The sequence below is a fragment of the Myxine glutinosa genome, chromosome 5 (genome assembly GCF_964187855.1).
Source record: "Myxine glutinosa chromosome 5, kmMyxGlut1.1, whole genome shotgun sequence".
Taxonomy (NCBI): Eukaryota; Metazoa; Chordata; class Myxini; order Myxiniformes; family Myxinidae; genus Myxine; species Myxine glutinosa.
The window spans coordinates 137,837,319-137,858,311 of NC_136265.1; the positions used below are offsets into that span (position 1 = coordinate 137,837,319).

Below are 20,993 nucleotides of genomic sequence, written 5' to 3' on the forward strand. Positions count from 1 at the left end.
ATCCCGGAGCGTTTTCCCGGGAAAGGCGAGAGGGGGCGTGGCCGGGCGTCCTGGCCGCGGCCTGGCAAGTCGAGGGCGGGCATGCCCGGGCGTCCCGGACGCGGCCTGGCAGGTCGAGAGCGGGCGTGGCCGGGCGTGCTGGACGAGCCCGGCATGGTGATCGCTCCGAGTCCTTGGTAGGTGCAAGGCGATTGTGTAAACCCAGCGGTAGCCGCTACACACGTCCCCCCAGAATCGACTTGCACCGGCAGGGTCAATTTGAGGGGGTCCTGATGACCCGGCCGAAGCGACCCCTGGCGGGTCGTGGGGTGGGGGTCCGGTGTGGTGGTGGGCGGTCAAGTGGGGGGCACCGTGGACGGGGGGCGGCCTCGCCGCGGTGGAAGGGCCAACCGTGGCGGTTGGTCGATGTCCATGTGCGCCGGCTTGAGGCGGTCCACCGCAATCCGGTCCGACCTGCCGCTGATGTCGATGACGAACGACTTGTCGTCCCGTCGCAGGGCCCGGAAGGGCCCGTCTTACGGCGGCCGGAGTGGCCCCCGATGTGCGTCATGACGCACAAAAACGTACTCCGCTGTGCGAAGCGCTGGGGGGACGTAGGACTGGGGGTCACCGTGGTGGGATGTTGGCACGGGGGCAAACCTTCGGGCGGCCTCCTGGAGGTCCGAGCACTGGTGAGCTGCGGACCAGGGACTGGTAGCGTCGGGCACGAATTCGCCCGGGACGCGTAGCGCCTGGCCGTAGACAAGCTCGGCGGTGGATGCCCGGAGGTCCTCCTTGGGGGCCGTGCGGAGGCCCAAAAGGACCCACGGCAGCCGGTCGGCCCAACCGCCGTCTTGAAGGCCGGCCATGAGCGCGGCCTTCATGGAGCGGTGGAATCGCTCACACAACCCGTTGGCTTGGGGGTGGTAGGCCGTAGTACGGTGGAGCTTGACCCCCAGGTTGCGGGCGACCGTGCCCCACAGCTCGGAGGTGAACTGCGGTCCGCGGTCTGACGAGATGTCCGCCGGTGCGCCGAAGCGGGCGACCCAGGTGGCGATGAAAGCCTGCGCCACGTCGGCGGTGGTGGTGGAGACGAGGGGAACGGCCTCCGGCCACCTGGTGGTCCTGTCCACCATGGTGAGCAGGTGTGTGAACCCCCGTGATGGGGGGAGGGGGCCCACCAGATCCACGTTGACGTGGTCGAAACGTCGTTCGGGCATGGTGAAAGGTGCCAGCGGGGCCTGGGTGTGTCGGTGGACCTTGGCCTGTTGGCAGGCTGTGCAGGTGCTGGTCCAATCGCGGACGTCCCGTCGAAGGCCGTGCCAGACGAATCGCGCCGACACCAGCTTCTGGGAAGCTTTCCGGCCCGGGTGGGAAAGGCCGTGGAGGGAGGCGAAGATGCGGCGTTGCCAGGTAACGGGCACGATGGGGCGAGGCTGGCCTTGGGAGACGTCGCAGAGCAGGACAGTGTCCGCGAAGGGGATGTCGGCCAGGCGGAGGCCCGTGTCCGCCGCCCGGAGGGCTTGCACCATGGTGTCGGTGGTTTGGTCCGCCACCATAAGCGCGAAGTCCACGCCGAGGTGGACCGCGTTCGCGCTGGCCCGAGAAAGACAGTCGGCCACGGCGTTGTTTTTGCCGGCGACGTGCCGGATGTCCATGGTAAACTCCGACACGGCGGAGAGGTGGCGCTGTTGGCGGGCCGACCACGGCTCCGTGACCTTGGCCATTGCGTAAACCAACGGCTTGTGGTCGACGAACCCTCCAGGAGGGTCGACCCTCCAGGAGGTGGCGGAAATGGCGAATGGCCAGGTGTAGACCGAGGAGCTCACGGTCAAACGTGCTGTATTTGAGCTCGTTCGGCCGGAGCTGCCGGCTGAAAAAAGCGAGTGGCTGCCAAACCCCGTTCACCCATTGCTCATGTACGGCGCCCACCGCGTAGTCGGAGGCATCCGTGGTGAGGGCGATGGGAGCGTTGAGCACCGGTGAGCGAGCAGTGTTGCGTCGGCGAGGGCCCGCTTTGAACTTTGGAAGGCCGCGTCCATTGCTGCGGACCAGACGATGTCGTGCTTGGCCGGCTTGCCCCGGAGGGCTTCGTAGAGGGGCCGCATGAGTTGAGCAGCGCGGGGCACGAAGCGGTGATAGAAATTCACCATTCCGAGGAATTCCTGCAGGGCCTTTATGGAGCGGGGACGCGGAAACGTGGTGATGGCCTCGACCTTGGTTGGCAGCGGCACGGCCCCGTTCTTGGTGATGTGGTGGCCCAAAAATTCAACGGCCGTCGTGCCGAAGTGGCATTTGGCCGGGTTGACGATGAGGCCGTGCTTGCTGAGGCGCCCGAACAGTGTTCGGAGGTGGAGGAGGTGCTCGGCCCGGGACGTGCTGGCGACGAGGATGTCGTCCAGGTAAACGAAGAGGAACGGCAGGTCACGCAGCACGCCGTCCATCAAGCGCTGGAACGCCTGAGCCGCGTTCTTGAGGCCAAACGGCATCCGTAGGAATTCGAATAAGCCGAACGGCGTGATGACGGCCGTTTTAGGGACGTCGGCCGCCCTGACAGGTACCTGGTGATATCCCCGTATGAGATCGATTTTTGAAAAAATGACCCGTCCTGCCAGACGGGCGGAGAAGTCTTGGATGTGCGGGATCGGATACCTGTCGGGGGTGGTAGCGTCGTTAAGGCGGCGGTAGTCACCACATGGGCGCCAGCCGCCCCCTGGCTTTGGGACGATGTGTAGTGGCGAAGCCCACGTGCTATCGGAGCGCCGCACGATGCTGAGGTGTTCCAAAGCGTCGAACTCGGCTTTGGCCACGGCGAGCTTGGCTGGGTCGAGGCGCCGGGCTCTGGCGTAGACCGGCGGGCCCGTGGTTGGTATGTGGTGCTCGATCCCATGTCGTACTGCGACGGCCAAAAACGTCAGCCGCGTGAGGGCCGGGAACTCCGTGAGCAGGCGAGCAATCTCGTTCGCCGCCAGGAGGGCGCATGCCAGCTCGGTCGGAGCGGAGCTGCTCAATGTGCATACCAGGGAGCTGAAGGTCTCGGCGTTGATGAGGCGACGCTGTTGGACGTCCACCAGCAGTCCGTGTGCGCAGAGGAAGTCGGCGCCTAGCAGAGCCATGGGCACGTTTGCGGTTACAAACGTCCAAGTAAAGCGTTGGCCACCGAAGCAGAGGGTGACGTTGCACGGGCCGAAGGTGCGGATGGCCGATCCGTTGGCCGCAACCAAGGAGGGGCCGCAAACCGCGGACTGCCTGTTCTGATCAGAGGCGGGTATGACGCTCAGTTGGGCGCCGGTGTCGCACAGGAAGCGCCGTCCGGACGCTTTGTCCGTGAGTGATGAAAAGTAAGTTGCCCGTGTGGCCGGCGCTCATGGCTGGTAATGAATGCCGGCCCGGCCGTTTCCCTTCCTGCCAAAGGTGCACAGGGGTTGGCATGTCCGGGCCTTCTGTCCGAACCTGGCATGATAGTAACACCACGCTTGGTCAGGTGGAGGCCCCGGTCGTCGTGCTGGAGGTGGTCGGCTCGGCGTAGCGGCCGCCAATTGCGTCGGCAGTTCTGTCGTCGACCGTGCCAGGTGCTCGGGTGCCATGGGCATTGCGTCTGACGGCGGTGGGCCCCAGGTCGCTGCTGCAATGCGTTGGCCTGCGGCGGAGATCTTGTCGGCTTCCCTGGCGAGGGCGTGGGGATCCGTGATCGTCGTGCTTGCCAGGGCGAAGCGTACCAGGCTAGGCAGCTGACGGAGGAACAGCTCCCGGAACAGGAATGCCGGAGAGTGCTCGCCGAGCAGCGAAAGCATGTAGTCCATTCGCTCGGACGGGCGTGTGTCGCCGAGCTCGGGCAGGTCGAGCAGGCGCCGTGCGCGTTCCGCCGATGGGAGGGCGAAAGCGTCGAGGAGGAGCTTTTTAATCGCGCCATATTTGTCAGCGGCTGGCGGGCTCTCGAGGAGGCTCAGAGCGCAGGCCGCGGTGGCTGAACCGAGCGCTGCTACCACATGGTGGAAGCGGGTGTCGTCGGCCGTGATGCCTCGCAGGGCGAACAGGGAGTCTGCCTGGGTGAACCAAACCGCCGCGTGAGCCTCCCAGAAGGTAGGCAGTTTAAGGGCAACTGCCGTGTTCATGTCGGTAGGTCACCAATGTAGGAGCTGTGCTCCCACGTCAATCGGAAGAATGGACGCGACAAAAAGCTGGAATTCGTCCGAGTTTCTTTATTGTCACAAAACAACTCGGGTACTCTGAAAAGCCCGTTTATTGGGCAGCAATATATATACACACATTATCCCGGAGCGTTTGCCCGGGAAAGGCGAGAGGGGGCGTGGCCGGGCGTCCTGGCCGCGGCCTGGCAAGTCGAGGGCGGGCATGCCCGGGCGTCCTGGACGAGCCCGGCATGGTGATCACTCCGCGTCCTTGGTAGGTGCAAGGCGATTGTGTAAACCCAGCGGTAGCCGCTACACTTGTTTATTTTTAGGACAGTGAAGGCAGGCATCTACCTGTTGTCATGCGCAGAGACTACGTACATGGAGGCATATGGCGACACAGTTGTATTGCTCTAGTTGGACTTAGTAAATATCACATCGGTAGGAGACATGTATTGCAAAGCAATTATCCCTCTTGTTTTATTAATAATACCATGCACAAACAGAAGGGAACACAAGCAGGACAATTTGTAAGAAATCACTTCCAGAAAAAGGGATGCCCAAAGCCTTGGGCCCTATAGTACATTCTCCAAGAGCCTGCCATATAACATGAGGACTACCATGTGACCTTTAGAAAATAGGTGATGAATGGTAAATGCTGCCCTCTCCCGACCAACTAGAGTATGAATTATGATTAAGATTGAGACGACTTGAATCATATTTTCTATCAAGTAAAATTCCTTATTATCCACTCGCTTTTTGAAAAAAACAAAATGGGTTATTGTAATCAGGTCCATCCATCCGTCTGTCTGTTTGTCTCTGTCTGTCTGTACGTCCGTCTCTTCATTCCATCATGCTCTCCTTCTAAAAAATCACCAAACCTGGTCATTAGGATCACCACATGGCATCATGTGTTGCCCCGCCCTTGGGGTGTCAAATACCAAAACAGGTCAAATATCAAAAGATGCAACTAAGGGCAGATTTTTCAACATTTTAAAAATAAACTTTGTATATGCAATGAAATTGGGAAACACATGAAATATGTAACAATTTTTTATATTTCACTCCTTGTTCATGCTCCAGGAGCCTGGTGTTGGCTTTACGGTGAAGTTGGCTGCTTTAGGGTCTTGAGTTGGAGCCCCTGTCATGTCGTTGATTAACACCAGGTAGATTGACCCAGGTTGTCATCCTTCCGAGGTCAGCAAAATTAGTATCAGCTTGCTGGGAACAATGAGAACAATGAGATTCGAGTATCCTGCGTTGGAGTGGTGACCCGTCCAGGATTGTGCCCACTAGCCTAGGAAACAGCTTCAACACTCCTATGCATCTGAAGATGCAAAAGAGTGGACTTCTTCCTCTTGTCCCAGGGGGTGGGGTGAGGGACTTAGGATCACAGGGGTCAAAACGGGGAAAAAATTTTTAACTCAAAATTTTATATTGGGTCATTCCTGATGGAACTTCTTGCCATGTTTCAACTTTGCTATAGGTGGGAAGTGTGGGGATTTGAGATGGCACGTCATTGACTTCGCTCTCGTTTTCTATTCAAATAAGAACAAGAATTAGGTGACCTTATGGCATTTTAGCCCCAAAAATGAAAATTCAGAATGCTGATATGTGTCCCTCAGGTTGTTAATTTAATATTGAATAACCATTGAAAACTGAAAACAAAACATGGTTATAGGACATATACAATGCATTCAGAAAGTATTCAGACCCCTTCACTTTTTCACATTTTGTTATGTCAAAGATAATCAAGAGAAATGGGAGGCACCTGAGCTAAATTTCAAGTGTCATAGCAAAGAGTCTGAATACTTATGTCAATGTGATATTTCAGTTTTTTCTTTTTAATAAATTTGCAAAACTTTCTAAAATCCTGTTTTCTCTTTGTCATTATGGGGTATTGAGTGTAGATTGATGAGGAAAAAAATGAATTTAAACGATTTCAGCAGAAGGCTGCAACATAACAAAATGTGATAAAGTGAAGGGGTCTGAATACTTTCTGAATGCACCGTATTTAAGTATGATGTATTTTTTGTCATATTAACTACTTATAATGTACTTCTGTTGTTCTTTTTTAATCTTTGGTTGCAGATATGTGACCGAGGTACTTGCTGGTTATTATAGTGATGATGACGCAGTTCGAGGAGACTGGGAGCTGCAGGCCTGGTCGGCCGACATCCTTGTGAATGGATTCCGCAACAACCGCAAGTCTGGTCGGTCATTGCTGTGCAACACCCTCAATGATAACTACAGGAATAAAAACATACCACAAGTACAAACACCGGCGTGTACACAACATGAATTGACAACAATCAAGGATCATCTATTTATTACGTATGCAAATATGGTGGGAATTTGACCTTCGATGCATTCACTGGAGCGACTTATGCCACACCACTCCCCTGCCCCAGGAGCCTTTTATGTATTTAATTTTCTTTTTATAGAGCCTGAGTCTGAGGCTCATTCCACCATGATTACATAAATAAATAAATAAATAAATGAATAAATAAATAAATAAATAAATAAATAAATAGGCTCCTTGTGAATGCAAATTATTGCATCATTAAAGGTTGACTTATTGTCAAACATAAAAGGTGAATCAGGCCATTTAAAGATTACTAGCAAAAGTACCTGTCCCCAGTGATGGGAAAAGCTATAACCACAGAAGTTGTGAGAATAACCACAGAAGGTATAACTGTTGACCAGTTCGGGCAATTCAATCCATCCTGCAGCACTCAACGTCACCAAAGGTGGCCAAAGGTCACTCACGTCACCAAATTCAAAAAAACCTACTGAAACGGTGAGGAAGTGCACCCCATCGTTTTTCCTGGCGTCCTCAGGGTTTTCCCGGTGCCCGGGGGAGCTGCTAACCCCGCCAAAACCTGGCCAGTACAACCTTTTACCTCTGTGATAAATTTGGTCCAAATAAGTCCAGGGGTGCATATGGAACACACACAGACAGACAGACATTTATCAAGGGAGGCGCAAAGTGCCCCTCACTATATATAAGGGATCGTTTCTCTGTATGAAACTTTAACATAGGGACTGAAAATTCGCTTCTCAGCTTCTACTGGATGAAATCGGCTGCAAAATTTCAGAATTAAATGCTTTGTATGTTGAGGTGATATGTTTCAAATTTCAGCAACGTCTTTTTCCGCATTCTTGAGTTTTATTAAGAAAACCCTCAAATCCACGTTGGTGTCCGTCCGTCCGTCTGTCCGTCCGCCCAAAATGTGTTGGCGCTCATATCTCAAAGGCTATACATTGCAACCAGCTGAAACTTGGAATATACATCGGCCAGTTGGTAAAATTAATGGCTTTCAAAACTAATTCGAAATCTGCGCTCATTAAGCGGGTATTACGGGGTAGTTTTGTGACCCCCCAAAATAGGTGTTTGCTCTCTTCTCCGAAACTACACACACAATGATGATGAAACTTGGCCATAAGCTTCATATATGATGCCCAATGAAGGTATATCGACTGCATCAAAATCTGCGATCAATATGGGGGTATATGGATGGGGGTGGGTGGGGTTGACCATAGGTATTTGCTCGCTTACTCCGAAACTACACACACAATTTTGATGAAACTTGGCCACAAGCTTAATATTTGATGCTTAACAAAGGTATATTGACCGCATCAAAATCTGCATTCATTAAAGGGGTTTACATGGGAAGAGGGGGGTTGACCCCCCCCCTACCCCCCCCCCCCCCAAACATAGGTATTTGCTCTTTTCTCCGAAACTACACACACAATTTTGATGAAACTTGGCCACAAGCTTAATATTTGATGCTTAACAAATGTATATTGACCGCATCAAAATCTGCATTCATTAAAGGGGTTTACATGGGAAGAGGTTGGTTGACCCTCCCTACCTCCCCCCCCCCCTCCAAAAAAAAATAGGTATTTGCTCTTTTCTCCGAAACTACGCACACAGTTTTGATGAAACTTGGTTATAAGCTTCATATCTGATGCCTAACAAAGGTGTATTGACTGCATCCAAATCTGCGCTCAATAAGGTTGTTTTCGGGGAGGTTTTTGAACCCCTCCTCAACACCGCCCCCCCCGCCCCCCCTCCCAAATAGATATTTGCTCTCTGCTCCGAAACTACGCACACAACTTCGATGAAACTTGGCCAAAAGTTTCATATCTGATGCCTAACAAAGGTGTATTGACCGCATCAAAATCTGCACTCATTAAATGAGTCTACAGGGGGGTTTTGAACCATCCCCACCCCCAAAAATAGATATTTTCTCAGAAATGTGTCATCTTCTCCGAAACTACACACACGATTTTGATGAAACTTCATCACCCGTGATGTACCAATGTTTGTTCACGGCATAAAAAAACAAGGTTTAAGCTGGTATGTGGCGGGTTCGACCCCACCCATAATAGGTATTTGCTCTCTTCTCCGAAACTACACACGGTTTTGATGAAACTTCATCACCCGTGATATACCAATGTTTGTTCAGGGCATAAAAAAACAAGGTTTAAGCTGGTATGTGGCGGGTTTGACCCCACCCATAATATGTATTTGCTCTCTTCTCTGAAACTACACACAGTTTTGATGAAACTTCATCACCCGTGATGTACCAATGTTTGTTCACGGCATAAAAAAACAAGGTTTAAGCTGGTATGTGGCGGGTTCGACCCCACCCATAATAGGTATTTGCTCTCTTCTCCGAAACTACACACACAGTTTTGATGAAACTTCATCACCCGTGATGTACCAATGTTTGTTCACGGCATAAAAAAAACAAGGTTTAAGCTGGTATGTGGTGGGATTGACCCCACCCTTAAATAGGTATTTGCTCTCTTCTTTGAAACTACGCACCTGATTTCAATGAAACCTCATCATAACCTTCATCACCCATGATGTACCAAAGGTTGTTCACGGCATTGAAAATATCCGGGTCTGATTGGTCTGTGGGTGGTCTGAATGACTGTTGCTCAATATCCAGGTGAGCTTCAGGACCTGTGGTCTTATTTTTTCTTGGCTCATATGGGTGATCCCTAAAAAGTTGGCCATAGAAAAATGTCGACTCCAGTAGTAATTCGTGGGAAAAATGCCAGGGGCATGGAAAAGGCCGCTTTATATAAAGGAGCGCCAATTTGATTCACACACCTGCATGAAGAAGTAAATGTATTTGATTTGCCAGTTGTAGGGCACCCCTTTATATGAACTTTTCTCGAGCATTCCTTGGTTCCTCCTAAGAACACAAGGGTAGTCCAGCATGCACACGATATTTTTTGAATGTCCCTTCTTTTCTATACTTTGCCACATGACACATACCCTTATATAAAGGCGCCTTTTCTATTCCCCTGGCATTTTCTCAAGAATAGTTATAGATATAAACAACCTGTGCAAAAGCATCATCTGGCGAAAGTGTGGTCATCACAACCACCAATTGTTTAATTGTGATGCACCACTTCCATTCTGAGATGTTAACCTATTAAACAATGGAGAACGTTATTTGTCATTGTTTAATGTTTAATTGTCTTATTGTTTGTCAGAACCTGATCTTACAAAGTAAGCGAGTTTTTCAAATTTGTGGAGACTTTAAACCACGAAATAATACCGCATATGTGTGGTGTAAATGGGAACAAGAGGCAGATATAATCCATGTTGTGCTGTCAAAGAAAGGATGAACAATTACATCTGCAGTAGAATGCTTTTGGTGGTGATCATGGTGTGTCATTATTCATATTGAGCCTTGTCGATCCCTGATGTTAATTGTGACATCAGACATGGTTGTGCCATCAGTCATCAGACATGGTTGTGTCATCAAACATGGTTGTGTCGGTTGTGTCATCAGACATGGCTGTGTCATCAGACATGGCTTTGTCATCAGACATGGTTGTGCCATCAGAGTCATCAGACATAGTTGTGTTATCAGACATGGTTGTGTCATCAGACATGGCTGTGTCATCAGACATGACTGTGTCGTCAGACGTGGTTGTGTCATCAGACATGGTTGTGTCATCATACATGGTTGTGTCATCAGACATGGTTGTGGCAGCAGACATGGCTTTGTCATCAGACATGGTTGTGCCATCAGAGTCATCAGACATGGTTGTGTTATCAGACATGGTTGTGTTATCAGACATGGTTGTGTCATCAGACATGGCTGTGTCATCAGACATGGCTGTGTCATCAGACATGACTGTGTCATCAGACGTGGTTGTGTCATCAGACATGGTTGTGTCATCAGACATGGCTGTGTCATCAGACATGGTTGTGTCATCAGATATGGTTGTGTCATCAGACATGGCTGTGTCATCAGGCATGACTGTGTTTTGTGTAATTATATGATTTCAGGTTTCCCCGAGTCTCTGAACACGCTTGAAGATGTTGTGGAGATTGCTACGACAGCCATTTTCCTCGCCTCGGCCCAGCATGCGGCTGTAAACTTTGGGCAGGTGAGCTTAAAAAGCAGAATAACAGTGATGAACCCAACAAGGCCAACATGGATCAAATAAGCATCGCTGGGATGGTATGTTAACAAGGGGGGAAGGTGGGCACAACCAAGAAAGCATTTTCCTCTGTTCGAGTAAAGATCGCAACATTTGAAAATATATACAGTATACAGTATATATATTGCTGAAGTTATTGGGTTCTTTTTTTCTTCCTAATTGATTGTTTTCACTGTAGTTTGACTGGTACTCCTGGATTCCAAATGCGTCACCGACGATGCGACGTCCACCACCCACTGAGAAGGGGTCTGAACGTGAGCTGCTGCTCGAAACATTGGCTGACAGGGGACGTTCAGCTTGGCATCTGGGTGCCGTCTGGGCGCTCAGTCAATTTGAAGACGATGAGGTGAGTACATGTCAGGAAGCAGACTGTAATGGCAGAAATGGAACCAACATGGGTGTGTACAACCATCGGGGATGCATCTTCGCGGTGGTTGTATCCCCTTTTGCAATGCAAGTTGGGGGCCAAATCTTCCCCATTCTCCCTGCTGCCCGGATTTGTCAGGGCAGTGGTCACGGTCAGAGTGTTGATCGGTCCCCATAGACCGGCCCTTTCCCTCTTGTCTCTGTCTCGAACTCTGTCATGGCCCTGACTTCGTGAGGGCGGGGGAACACCATCCTGGATTTGGGGGATCTCTGGGTCGCTCCTGGGAGACTGATCGGTTGTCTCTGTGCCACGGGTGTGTTCGACAGAACTGTCTGGGGCTATATAACAACAACAACAACATCAACAACATGGGTGTGTTCACAAATTTGAGGCAAAGCCAGGAAAACAAGATGAGCTCCTTTTTGAGACCTAGGCTACGGGTTGGCAGACTACCTTAGAGTTAGGCTCATTGGCCTTTGAGCTGTCTAGTCTGGGTTTCAATCTCGACCCAGCTGTGAATTGTCACCATGGTTTAACGCAGGCAGGGTGAGGCATCATTGTGTGCCAGAGATTCCATCTGTGAGCACTGGTCGTTCATTTCAAACACTTGCAGTCTTTTGGTGTCTTCTTTTTCAGAGAGTCTACGGATCGGATCCATACACTGCTCTGTGAAGCACCAGCACCTTGTACAGTCTTATTTTCATGTTTGGGTTTATTCTTTGAACCCATGTTGGCATCCTCAGTCAGCCAAAGGCCTGTGCTGCTGGGTATATGCGACATAGGATATGGGCTGCCCCTGTGGGCACACGACTTCCCATGAATGTGAAATCGTTCACATGTTCAATTGGTTGTCCATTGACTTCAATGATTCTGTTTGAGGGTGTCATTAATTTGCACTTCTTTTTCCAAGCACTACTATCGAATAATTTGACCTCGGGTTGTGTTTATGAAGCAAACACACGTGTACTGCTTATGTGCATATAATAATACATCGTGGTTATGTAGTATGGATAATTACCTCTACCACCAAAGGTGGATGGAGGTTATGTTTTCACCACTGTCTGTCTGTCTGTCCATTTGTTTGTGAACAAGATATCTCAAAAAGTTGGAGATGGATTCGGCCGAAATTTGGCAGAGATGTAGCGTATGTCACAAGGACCAAATAATTAGATTTTGGTGAATATCCGGATTCGGATCCGGCTACTAGAATGTTTAAGTGATTCTTCACCATTGGGAGATAGGGCCAAAAACAATACATAGCAGGATATCTCAAAAAGTTATGGATGGATTTGGACGAAACTTGGTGGACAGGTTGGGTGTCTGACAAGGACGATTCGATTCGATTTTGGTGAAGATCTGATTGTGGATTCGAATATGAGAATTATTTAATTTTTAAAGTGATTCTTCACCATGGGGAGATCGGGCCAAAAACGATACATAGCAGGATATATCAAAAAGTTATGTGCGGATTCAGATGAAACCTGTTGGACAGGTTGTGTGTGTGACAAGGAAGAACCGATTCAATTTTGGTGACGATCCGGATCCTGATCCAGCTAGTATAAATTTTTAAGTGATTCTTCACCATTGAGTGATATGGCCAACCAGGCGGAGGTATGCTCTCTACCGAGTGCCGGTCTAGTTCAAAATGCACCCTTCCTCACGCCAAAGGGAAAAAATGCCAAGATGGGTTTTGTCTTTTTCAAAACTTGAAGGAATCAAATGAAACCTACACATGCACAAGATCTGGGTGCCCTCATTAATCCCTGAACGTTTCAGCTTCCTAAGTAAAATCCTCTTGGAGGAGTAGATGATCCATGCAACTTTCTGAAGGAAGATGAATGAATGAAGGAGGGAGGGAGGGAGGGAATGAGGGAATATGATGAGAGTTGATAGCTGTGGGGAGGGCCGAGGCTTTTCAGGATTGTCAAAAAAGCAGAAATGCGTCATAGAAAGTCTTAAATGAATCACATGCGAACCATCCACAGCATTAGCGAATATTTGATGTCAAAAAGGAAATTGTTCACGAGATAATTCAGCCAGCATTTGCGAGGTACTACTGATTATTATTTTTTAAAAATCTAAATGGAGAAGAATGCATGATAGCTTCCAAGAAGTTGGTAAATTAATAATATTGACAAATTATATATTGGAAACGAATATTTGATTTTCACGTGTGGGTCTTTTATTTATTTATTTATTTATTTATTTTACTGTTGCCTTGGATGCATTGAGGTGCCGGAGCAGCGCTCCGGTGTGTTCTGGCAGCTCTACTCCCCAGATGATGCTGATAAGAGCCTGAAGTTTAAAGAATAAAAAGCATGATCATTGGCAAACTATATTTTCTCTTCCCCCCCCCCCCCCCCTCTCCCTTCCTCCTCTTTTCCAGGTATTTCTTGGAAATTTCCCAGATCAGCTCTTTGTGGACCAGCACACTCTGGCAGCTCAGGACCGATTCCGCGAGGAACTTCACGCTCTGAGTTCAAGCATCACCGCGCGAAACAGAGGAAAACGTCTCGTATATAACTATCTTTCTCCTGACCGCATCCCAAACAGCGTGGCCGTGTGAATACACACCCTAGATTATCTTCTTTTACCTGAAATGCATTCGTCTTGGAAATTGTCCCTGTACACGTACAGAAACATGCAATCCATTGTCCGTGTTATTTTAAAAAATTTCATTTTCCTATTTTGTTGATGAGCTAGATGCACCTGTCTTAAATTGGAAATTTCACTGGAAATCCAACACTTTCTCTTTCTGCCCTGGATAACCAGTGGTAGAGGGTTTCATTATGAATTGACATTAAGGATGTTTGATTTTGCACATGGAACTTTAACAATAAAATTCCTCCACAAAATCTCTTTTCTGGTTTTTGTAGCTTTTGCACAAGTGTTGCTTCAGTTTATTTTTAAAAATTGAGCCCTTTTCACATACTTTTCCTGCTTGTTTTCCAGGATAAATCTGGAAGCCTGTTGATAAACGGCATAACTCTGAAAGGATACATCACGGGTGTCCAAAACTGATTAAAGAGTGTCCAACAGTAAGCATGAGAGGTCAATGTGTGTCCGAAACGGATGTCCGAACATTGCAAGTTTGTAGTTGAAAATGCATTCTCGGTTATTTTTCCTTCATTTTTATTCTCATAAAATCACTTTCAGGTTTTGTTACAAGAACAAGAATTTATCCAAGACTATAAGAAATAATCAGGGTAGAAACGATGGAGGAGAAATGCAAGATGAAAGGATGTAGTTGGGGAAAAAGAGGATTTTTGCAAGATTGCAGGCATCGCTGAATGAACGACCAACCAATTTGGCCTTTTTTTGGAAATGATTTGAGCAATTGATTCTATTGCTCGTCTTACTCTACAATCAGATGAACAAAAAAAAAATCATTTTGTCATTTCCATAATTACAATCAGCATATAATTCTCAATGTGTTCACACCACGGCCTTGGGTCCGTGTCTTTCTCCTCTGCTAAAAGTTGCCTGATGTCATCTTCTGGGACTCAAGATGGTAAGAAGAAAAGAGACTGTTCTCTGCTACAGATTTCTGTGAGATTTAAGATGGTGTCACACAAGCAGAAATCTCCACCACATCCGGGTGCAAAAAACAGACCACTGCCCTGCAAATGGCACGCAAGGATGGCCCGTCGGCGAAGAATGAATCGTAAGTAAAAATGGCGCGTTGTCTATTGCTTCGACCTTGGTTTCAATGTACCACGAGTTGATTTACTTGTTTAATTCAGCCTGGAACAATCTTTTATGATTTGTTTCCAGTAGTCTTTGTACAGTTAAAGTAATGTTTGGACACGCTGCCCGGTTGCCGGGCGATGTAATTGAACTGGCATGGGCCCTGTAGGTCAAATTCCAAAAACGGGTCCCCTTGTAGTACATGCACTCGTTTGTCTTGGCAAATGGCGGCCTCCACGTTCATTTTGACAAGCGAGTGACGGGTCTTCCGGGTGCGATTTTGAACAGAGACGATCAGGCTTCCAGTACAGACAAGATTGTTGTCTTTCATGTTATAAGCGTAAATCTCCATTCCTGAAAAAGAAACAAAAGTCGCAGGTTAAGATTTACAAAGTGAAAGATGGCTACCTCCCATTACCCACCATATGATCTAAATGGACTCAGCGTTGTTCAAAATTCTGATTGCTGCAAGTTCTGGTTGCCACAAATTCACTGCGATTTATAATGCAAACCACTACAAATGTTTTGATGAAAATTATATCAAGAACGCCTGAAAATGGAGGCCCGTCCTTTTGACCGAGCTTCGCGGCGGTCACGACAAGTCGAGAAATATCTCTCGGTTAGAGCCAATCCTGTAAAGATCACCACTCAATCGCAGGAAACTCGACTAAAAATGTCAGGAATTTGTGATTTGGTCAGAGTACCGGCGATAACTCGCCAATTCTTCTTGAAGGACACCGTCGGAATTTTACGTCCGCCAACAACTCGTATTGGTAGAAGAGTTTGTAGCCGAGTCTGAATTTGAAATCGAGCTCAAATGTGAGTGCACATACCTGTAAACTAGACTGACAACCCTGAGATTCATAATTAAGGAAAAGTTGATTTGTAAAAGAAAATGTAAAGTTGTGTATTAAATGGAGCTCTGCATTATTTATTACCTCTTACAAGATACACATTGTCTTTTTCTGCCGAACATACAAATGCTGCATCGATTCCATCCGGTACTCCAGCAAACTTCTCCTGAAGGACACTAAGAGAGCCTGGCAGGAGCTTAAATTGCACATTAGCCTTGAAGATCCAAAGATGATTTCCCTGTACAGGGAAAGGATTAGGAATAGGGAGAGGAAGAAGTACAGGCAATAAGAATGCAGACATTTGGGTCTCTTAAACTGCATGATGGGGTCGGGTCGCCTGGGCCATTTCAAAATGCAAAGGATGGGTCGATTTATCTCATTGGGTGTGCTGAGTATTTCCCACAAATCAACAGCAAAGGAATACGACAAAGCACGTATGGATTTACCCTTCTGGTGAAACTCTCAAAATCTAGAATCATGGCTCACTTCCACTCATTTGTTCCTCTCCTTTTACCCCACTTGTGGAATCAACTTCCATATTCTCTTTAAGCTCCTCTTCCCTCCAGGTCTTCAAAACAGCTGTTCACCACCATACCAGCTCTTTCCCCATCCAAAACCATGACTTTTTCTACCCCCTGTTAACCACCCCCTTCTCCCCAAATTTCCAGTTTTTCCTTTCTTGAGACAAGTTTGCCTCTGTATCCATCTTGTCCACCTCCTGCATGCTCCCCTTCCCTCATCGTTACACAGATCCTTGTCCATCTCCATCTATTTCATCCTCAGCTCTGCTGTTGGTATTCCCCTTTCGCTTCTTGTTGTTGCTTTTGTGCTTTTACTTCCTTATCCGTTCTGTGCTCTTGCTATTCCTTGCGATTGAAGGTCGGTCAATCAGGCCTAGCATATTATTTGTGCAAAGAGAGTAAAAGCGAGGTAAATCGTCAAATAAGTGAAGATATTATAGTGCAAGAAGAAAGAGAAAGCAGGTTAGCATGGAGTATGCAGAGGAGGGAAATAAAAGAGCAAGGATGTAAAATAGAATGGCCTTGCGCTAAGAGGTAGCACTCTCATGTTTGAGTTGTCTCATCTGTGTTCAATTCCAGGCCTGACATATAGACTATCATCCTGGTGTTTCGAAGTCTCATCCTGGTCTAAATTAGTACACTGTCCCTCAGATTGGAGGTTAAGCTGGAGTCCTGTCTCTCAGTTGTCTTTCACAAAGTGTAGGCCAGTACTACATTCCTGATCTGACTACTACCATTGCAAGCCATTTGCAAGCCACCAAATGTATACCTTGAGTGTGTAACTTCAGATGAGGCTGTTTTGGCTGCACCAGTACCCTGGCCTCAAAAACAATGGCATCACTGGAGAGAAAACATTTGGCATCCTAAGGTTGCAGGTTTATCTGAAGTCAACAATGTTAGTGATATAGATTATAAGTTTCTCCGAACCAAGGTGGTATCAAGACTCGAGAGTATTCACATTGTTGTTGGAATGTCAGTAAAACCCCATGCGGCTCATTGATCACTTTCCTGCATTGACCACTCGATTTGATTTGGTTAACAATCCATCCTTTGTGGTTACTATAAAGGTCCTCAGGGAAACCGTGGCATGGGCATAAAAATGCTATCCATGAAAAGGTAGTCAGGGCAGGTCAAGTATGGGACATGCACCAGAGTAGTGCATCCCCAGTCCTATGTCTATCGACCTCTGGCTCACGACATGCTGAGACATGAATATCACTGCTAAGGTAATTGAATCTCTCTGTGACCTCAACATCCTCGCCACAGACAAGATAGTAGCATCCAGGATGTCATTGGAAGACGCCTGGATCGTAGTCTTGACCCAGGAGACCCGTAATCCCAGTGGCTCCGACTACTCATTCAGCACCTTAAGGGCCCCCATAAGGATGTTCAGAGTCTCCACAAAGAGGACTGCATCATCTGCAAAATCAAGGTCAGAGATCTTGACATTCTCAAACAATGCACTGCAGTTAGATCTCTCCAACATCCACCGCAGAATCCAGTCTATGCAAGCGCTGAAATGTGTGGGTGCCAATACACACCCGTGATGAACTCCAGCAACAACTGGAAATAAGTCAGAAATAGAACCACTCAGTAGTTCAGACATCAGATCAATCAGCCTTGGTGGCACCCCACAAAGACCAAGGATCCTCCATCGGGCACCCAATTCACTGAATGGAACACTTTGCAGAGATCAACATAGGTTGCAACCAGACCCTGCTAAACTCTCGCCCGCATTTGGTGGGGGCTCGAAAAGCAAGGATACAGTAAATCGTTGCTCTATTTGGTGTAAAGCCAGACTGTTCTGGGCACTGGTGGCATTTCCCCTTTCTTTTGCTGTTCCCTTTGATATGTTGTGTCCTATCTCATCCACGAGTGTAGACCATGCAACTAAAAAAAAACCCAGATGGTGGCATACCCTATCAAAAATTATCCAAGGAAAGACCTTGCCCAGCACTGAGAGCAGCGTCACTCCTCAGTAGTTGTTACATTCATGGCGATCACTTTTCACTTGTCAGAGAGGGACAACATGGCCCCTCTTGCAGTCAGTTTGGATGATGCCTATGCTCAAAACAGAGCACAGAACTGCATGCACCGACATGAGTACAACATTTCCCCCGGCCTTGAGAAGTTCAAAATGGATGCCACAGATTGCAGGAGCGTTTACCCCTTTCAACTGATTCACCACACCCTGTGTTTCCAATGAAGGCAATTCACAGTTGATTGGAGGGTTAGCAATAGGGATAGTAACACCCTAATATCAAAAAGTGTATGGTGTTTGTTTGTGAGAAAGAGAGATTGAAGCTAGGCCGGTAGCTATAGTTTGAGTGAGACAGAAAGTAAGACCAGCAATCCTGACACAGAGAGTGTAAGATGGTTCCGGACACCACTTGAATGCTCCTAAGTCAGGACGGTACGACTACCCTGGGCGATTGCTGTCTACAACCTACTACCTAAAAGCAAGTTCTGCTTATGGCATCTAAATTTCATCGCAACTCGATTCATTCTGTTCGGCCTAGTTAAAAGGACACTTTGTTCTCAAAGTGTCCACCATGCCGGATGATGTCACGCATTCTGGTGGGCAGTGTTTCCAATACCGTTCCATCAAGAGGAACTAACATCATCAGTTTTTTTACGGACATATCAGCAAGACGATAAAATAGGATAAAATGGTTGGTAAAAACGCTATTGAACAAATTGTGACTCAAATACTTTTGTAAGCCAACCCAAATACTTACGCCTCACTACAGTATACGTACACTGATTATGTAGAAATTCTCCTCCCAGGAAAATGCCGCGTCGACAGTTCCATTGAAACCATGCCAGGTATCAGTTACATTCCAATGGTGAAATCCATATTGGGAAGTGTCAAGTCTCCAGTAATAAGGACCTGAAGACATTTTATGCAATAAAGCATACCATATCCTCGGAGTCTGGAAGACAATCTCAACAAAGATGGCGGTGTATCATAATGATCACAATGACACTAAAGTGGAGCACAAAATTCCCATTACAGCTGATGTAATCACAAATTAGAAAGGTACCCAGAAAATGGCAACCACCAGGGGTTACAAACCACGGAAAGCGTAGCGACGACCCATGGGATCATTGGCCAAGGCGTCCAGAGGGAGATTGTTGCACCGGTTGGAACTTGAAGGTATAATTCCCTTGTGCACATAACCGTAGTGAGAAGTTCCTGAAACACACACGATAACAATATGCTAGAGTATTTGAGGGCTATACGGTTGTTGTTGTTGTTGTTGTTGTTGTTGTTGTTGTATGGCCCCGGACAGTTCTCTCGAACAAGCCCGCAACACAAAGACAGCTGATCAATCTCGCATGAGCGACACAGAGACAGCTGATCAATCTCGCATGAGCGACACAGAGACAGCTGATCAATCTCGCATGAGTGACACAGAGACAGCTGATCAATCTCGCATGAGCGACACAGACATCCCCCACATCCAGGATCCTGTTCCTCCACCTTCACGTAGTCAGGGCCACGACAGAGTTAAAGAAAAAGAAATAGGGAGAGACAGAGACAGAGACAGAGACAGACAGAGAGAGAGAGAGAGAGACTGACTGTTTCTTCCTTTTATTACAAGAGTACAAAAAATCAGTTATGTTCAGTCACAAAGAAACAAAACACAATAAAATGGTCTCAAGGAAAGGTTATTTTCAAATCATCATCATCAAGTGTGCATATGACATCATTAAAAACCCACTTTTCTTTAAAACATGTTAAATTCTTGTTCATTTTAAAAAACCGGTACTCTAGCTTTAGTCTTGCATTTACAAGAGCCTTAAGGGTGAGCAGTACATCACATGACGAGTCAGAAGCGTTTCCCATTTTTTTCTTCCTGGATTTATAAATTGCAAACTTGGCCTGGCCAATTAAAAAATTCATTAAAACCACATTCCTAAGGGAAGACGGTCCTAAAACACCATAAATAAAAACATTGTGATTGAAGAGGGAACCAAGCTTCACAAAGCGTTCCTGAAGGAATGTAAAAAGAGGTTGCAATCGTTCACACTCCAGGTATATATGCGGTAGGGTTTCAATGGATGCACAGAAAGGGCATAGATTAGAGTTAGCAGTAGAAAACCGGTTCAGTAAAACATTATAAGGTAAAATCCAGTGTACAAGTTTCCATTGAATATCTCCAACATACTTTGGAGTAGGCAAGAGATAAAAACTTCGCCAATTGGGGCAATTGGGTGGTATTGGGGGTAAATTGAGATCTCGCGAGATCACGGCGAGGTCATGTCTTTTCGAAGCTGCTCCATGCGCTCACGCTTTCGAAGCTAAGTGATATTTCTCAATCGTGTTTTTGTCGAGACTGTATCTATCTTTCGGTGTATGTACCTATAGCGTATCTTTTGGAAAATTTTCGGTGCTAATTTTTCGTACATGTATACACAATCGTCGGTTAATGGTATCGAGTATTCTGCGGCCTAGTACTCGTAGGCTTGGACTACCGTACCGTCTCCGACCTTGTGGTTTGTTTTTCTCTCAGCGATTCGTCGAATGCGCTGAAATTATTTTCGTTCACTGTTTCGTCCCAGTCGTTCACCCCGTACCTCCTTGTTTAATATCTGTACTCACAAAAAAAAAAAAAAAAAAAAAAAAAACCCCAAAAAACTATTTCCTTCCCAGGTCTTATTCATTTATTTGTTCTTTTTGTTCGTTCGTTTTTCGTTCGCGATCACGCGGTTAGAAATGTATAATCTCTCCCCTGAACAACTATTTTCTCTCATATATTATAACACCCTTTTCTTCTTTTCCTACAAAAGGATGCTTTCGTCTTGCTCACCAAATCTATTCATTCCAAAAAATATATATAATGCCATCTCTTACAGTTCCTCCTTTCTACATTCCCTAAACTATCCAGAACTCCATCCCTCCTCCAGTGTACTCAAACGTATTTTTGACTCGAAGGTCTCAAACTCATTTTGCAAAAAATGTTCGTTTCCCATGAAT

At 47.2% G+C, this 20,993-nt stretch overlaps 2 protein-coding genes across 3 annotated transcripts in view; one reads left to right on the forward strand and one right to left on the reverse strand.

Annotated features, from left to right (window-relative positions):
- The window catches only part of ALOX5 (arachidonate 5-lipoxygenase), a 37,884-nt gene extending 24,075 nt beyond the window's left edge, over positions 1–13,809 (forward strand). For both annotated transcript variants that reach the window (XM_068116074.2, XM_068116075.2), the window contains exons 11-14: positions 6,201–6,322; positions 10,429–10,529; positions 10,762–10,929; positions 13,337–13,809. In XM_068116074.2, coding sequence (XP_067972175.2) covers positions 6,201–6,322; positions 10,429–10,529; positions 10,762–10,929; positions 13,337–13,516 — 571 coding nt within the window. In that variant the 3' untranslated portion in view covers positions 13,517–13,809. The remainder of the gene's footprint in view (positions 1–6,200; positions 6,323–10,428; positions 10,530–10,761; positions 10,930–13,336) is intronic.
- Positions 13,810–14,065: 256 nt separating this feature from the next.
- Positions 14,066–20,993, reverse strand: part of HPX (hemopexin) — a 44,442-nt gene continuing 37,514 nt past the window's right edge. The window contains exons 11-14 of the mRNA XM_068116076.2: positions 19,089–19,208; positions 18,772–18,902; positions 15,576–15,729; positions 14,066–14,991 (exon numbers count right to left, since the gene is read on the reverse strand). Of these exons, the coding sequence (XP_067972177.2) occupies positions 14,708–14,991; positions 15,576–15,729; positions 18,772–18,902; positions 19,089–19,208 (689 nt within the window). The 3' untranslated portion in view covers positions 14,066–14,707. The remainder of the gene's footprint in view (positions 14,992–15,575; positions 15,730–18,771; positions 18,903–19,088; positions 19,209–20,993) is intronic.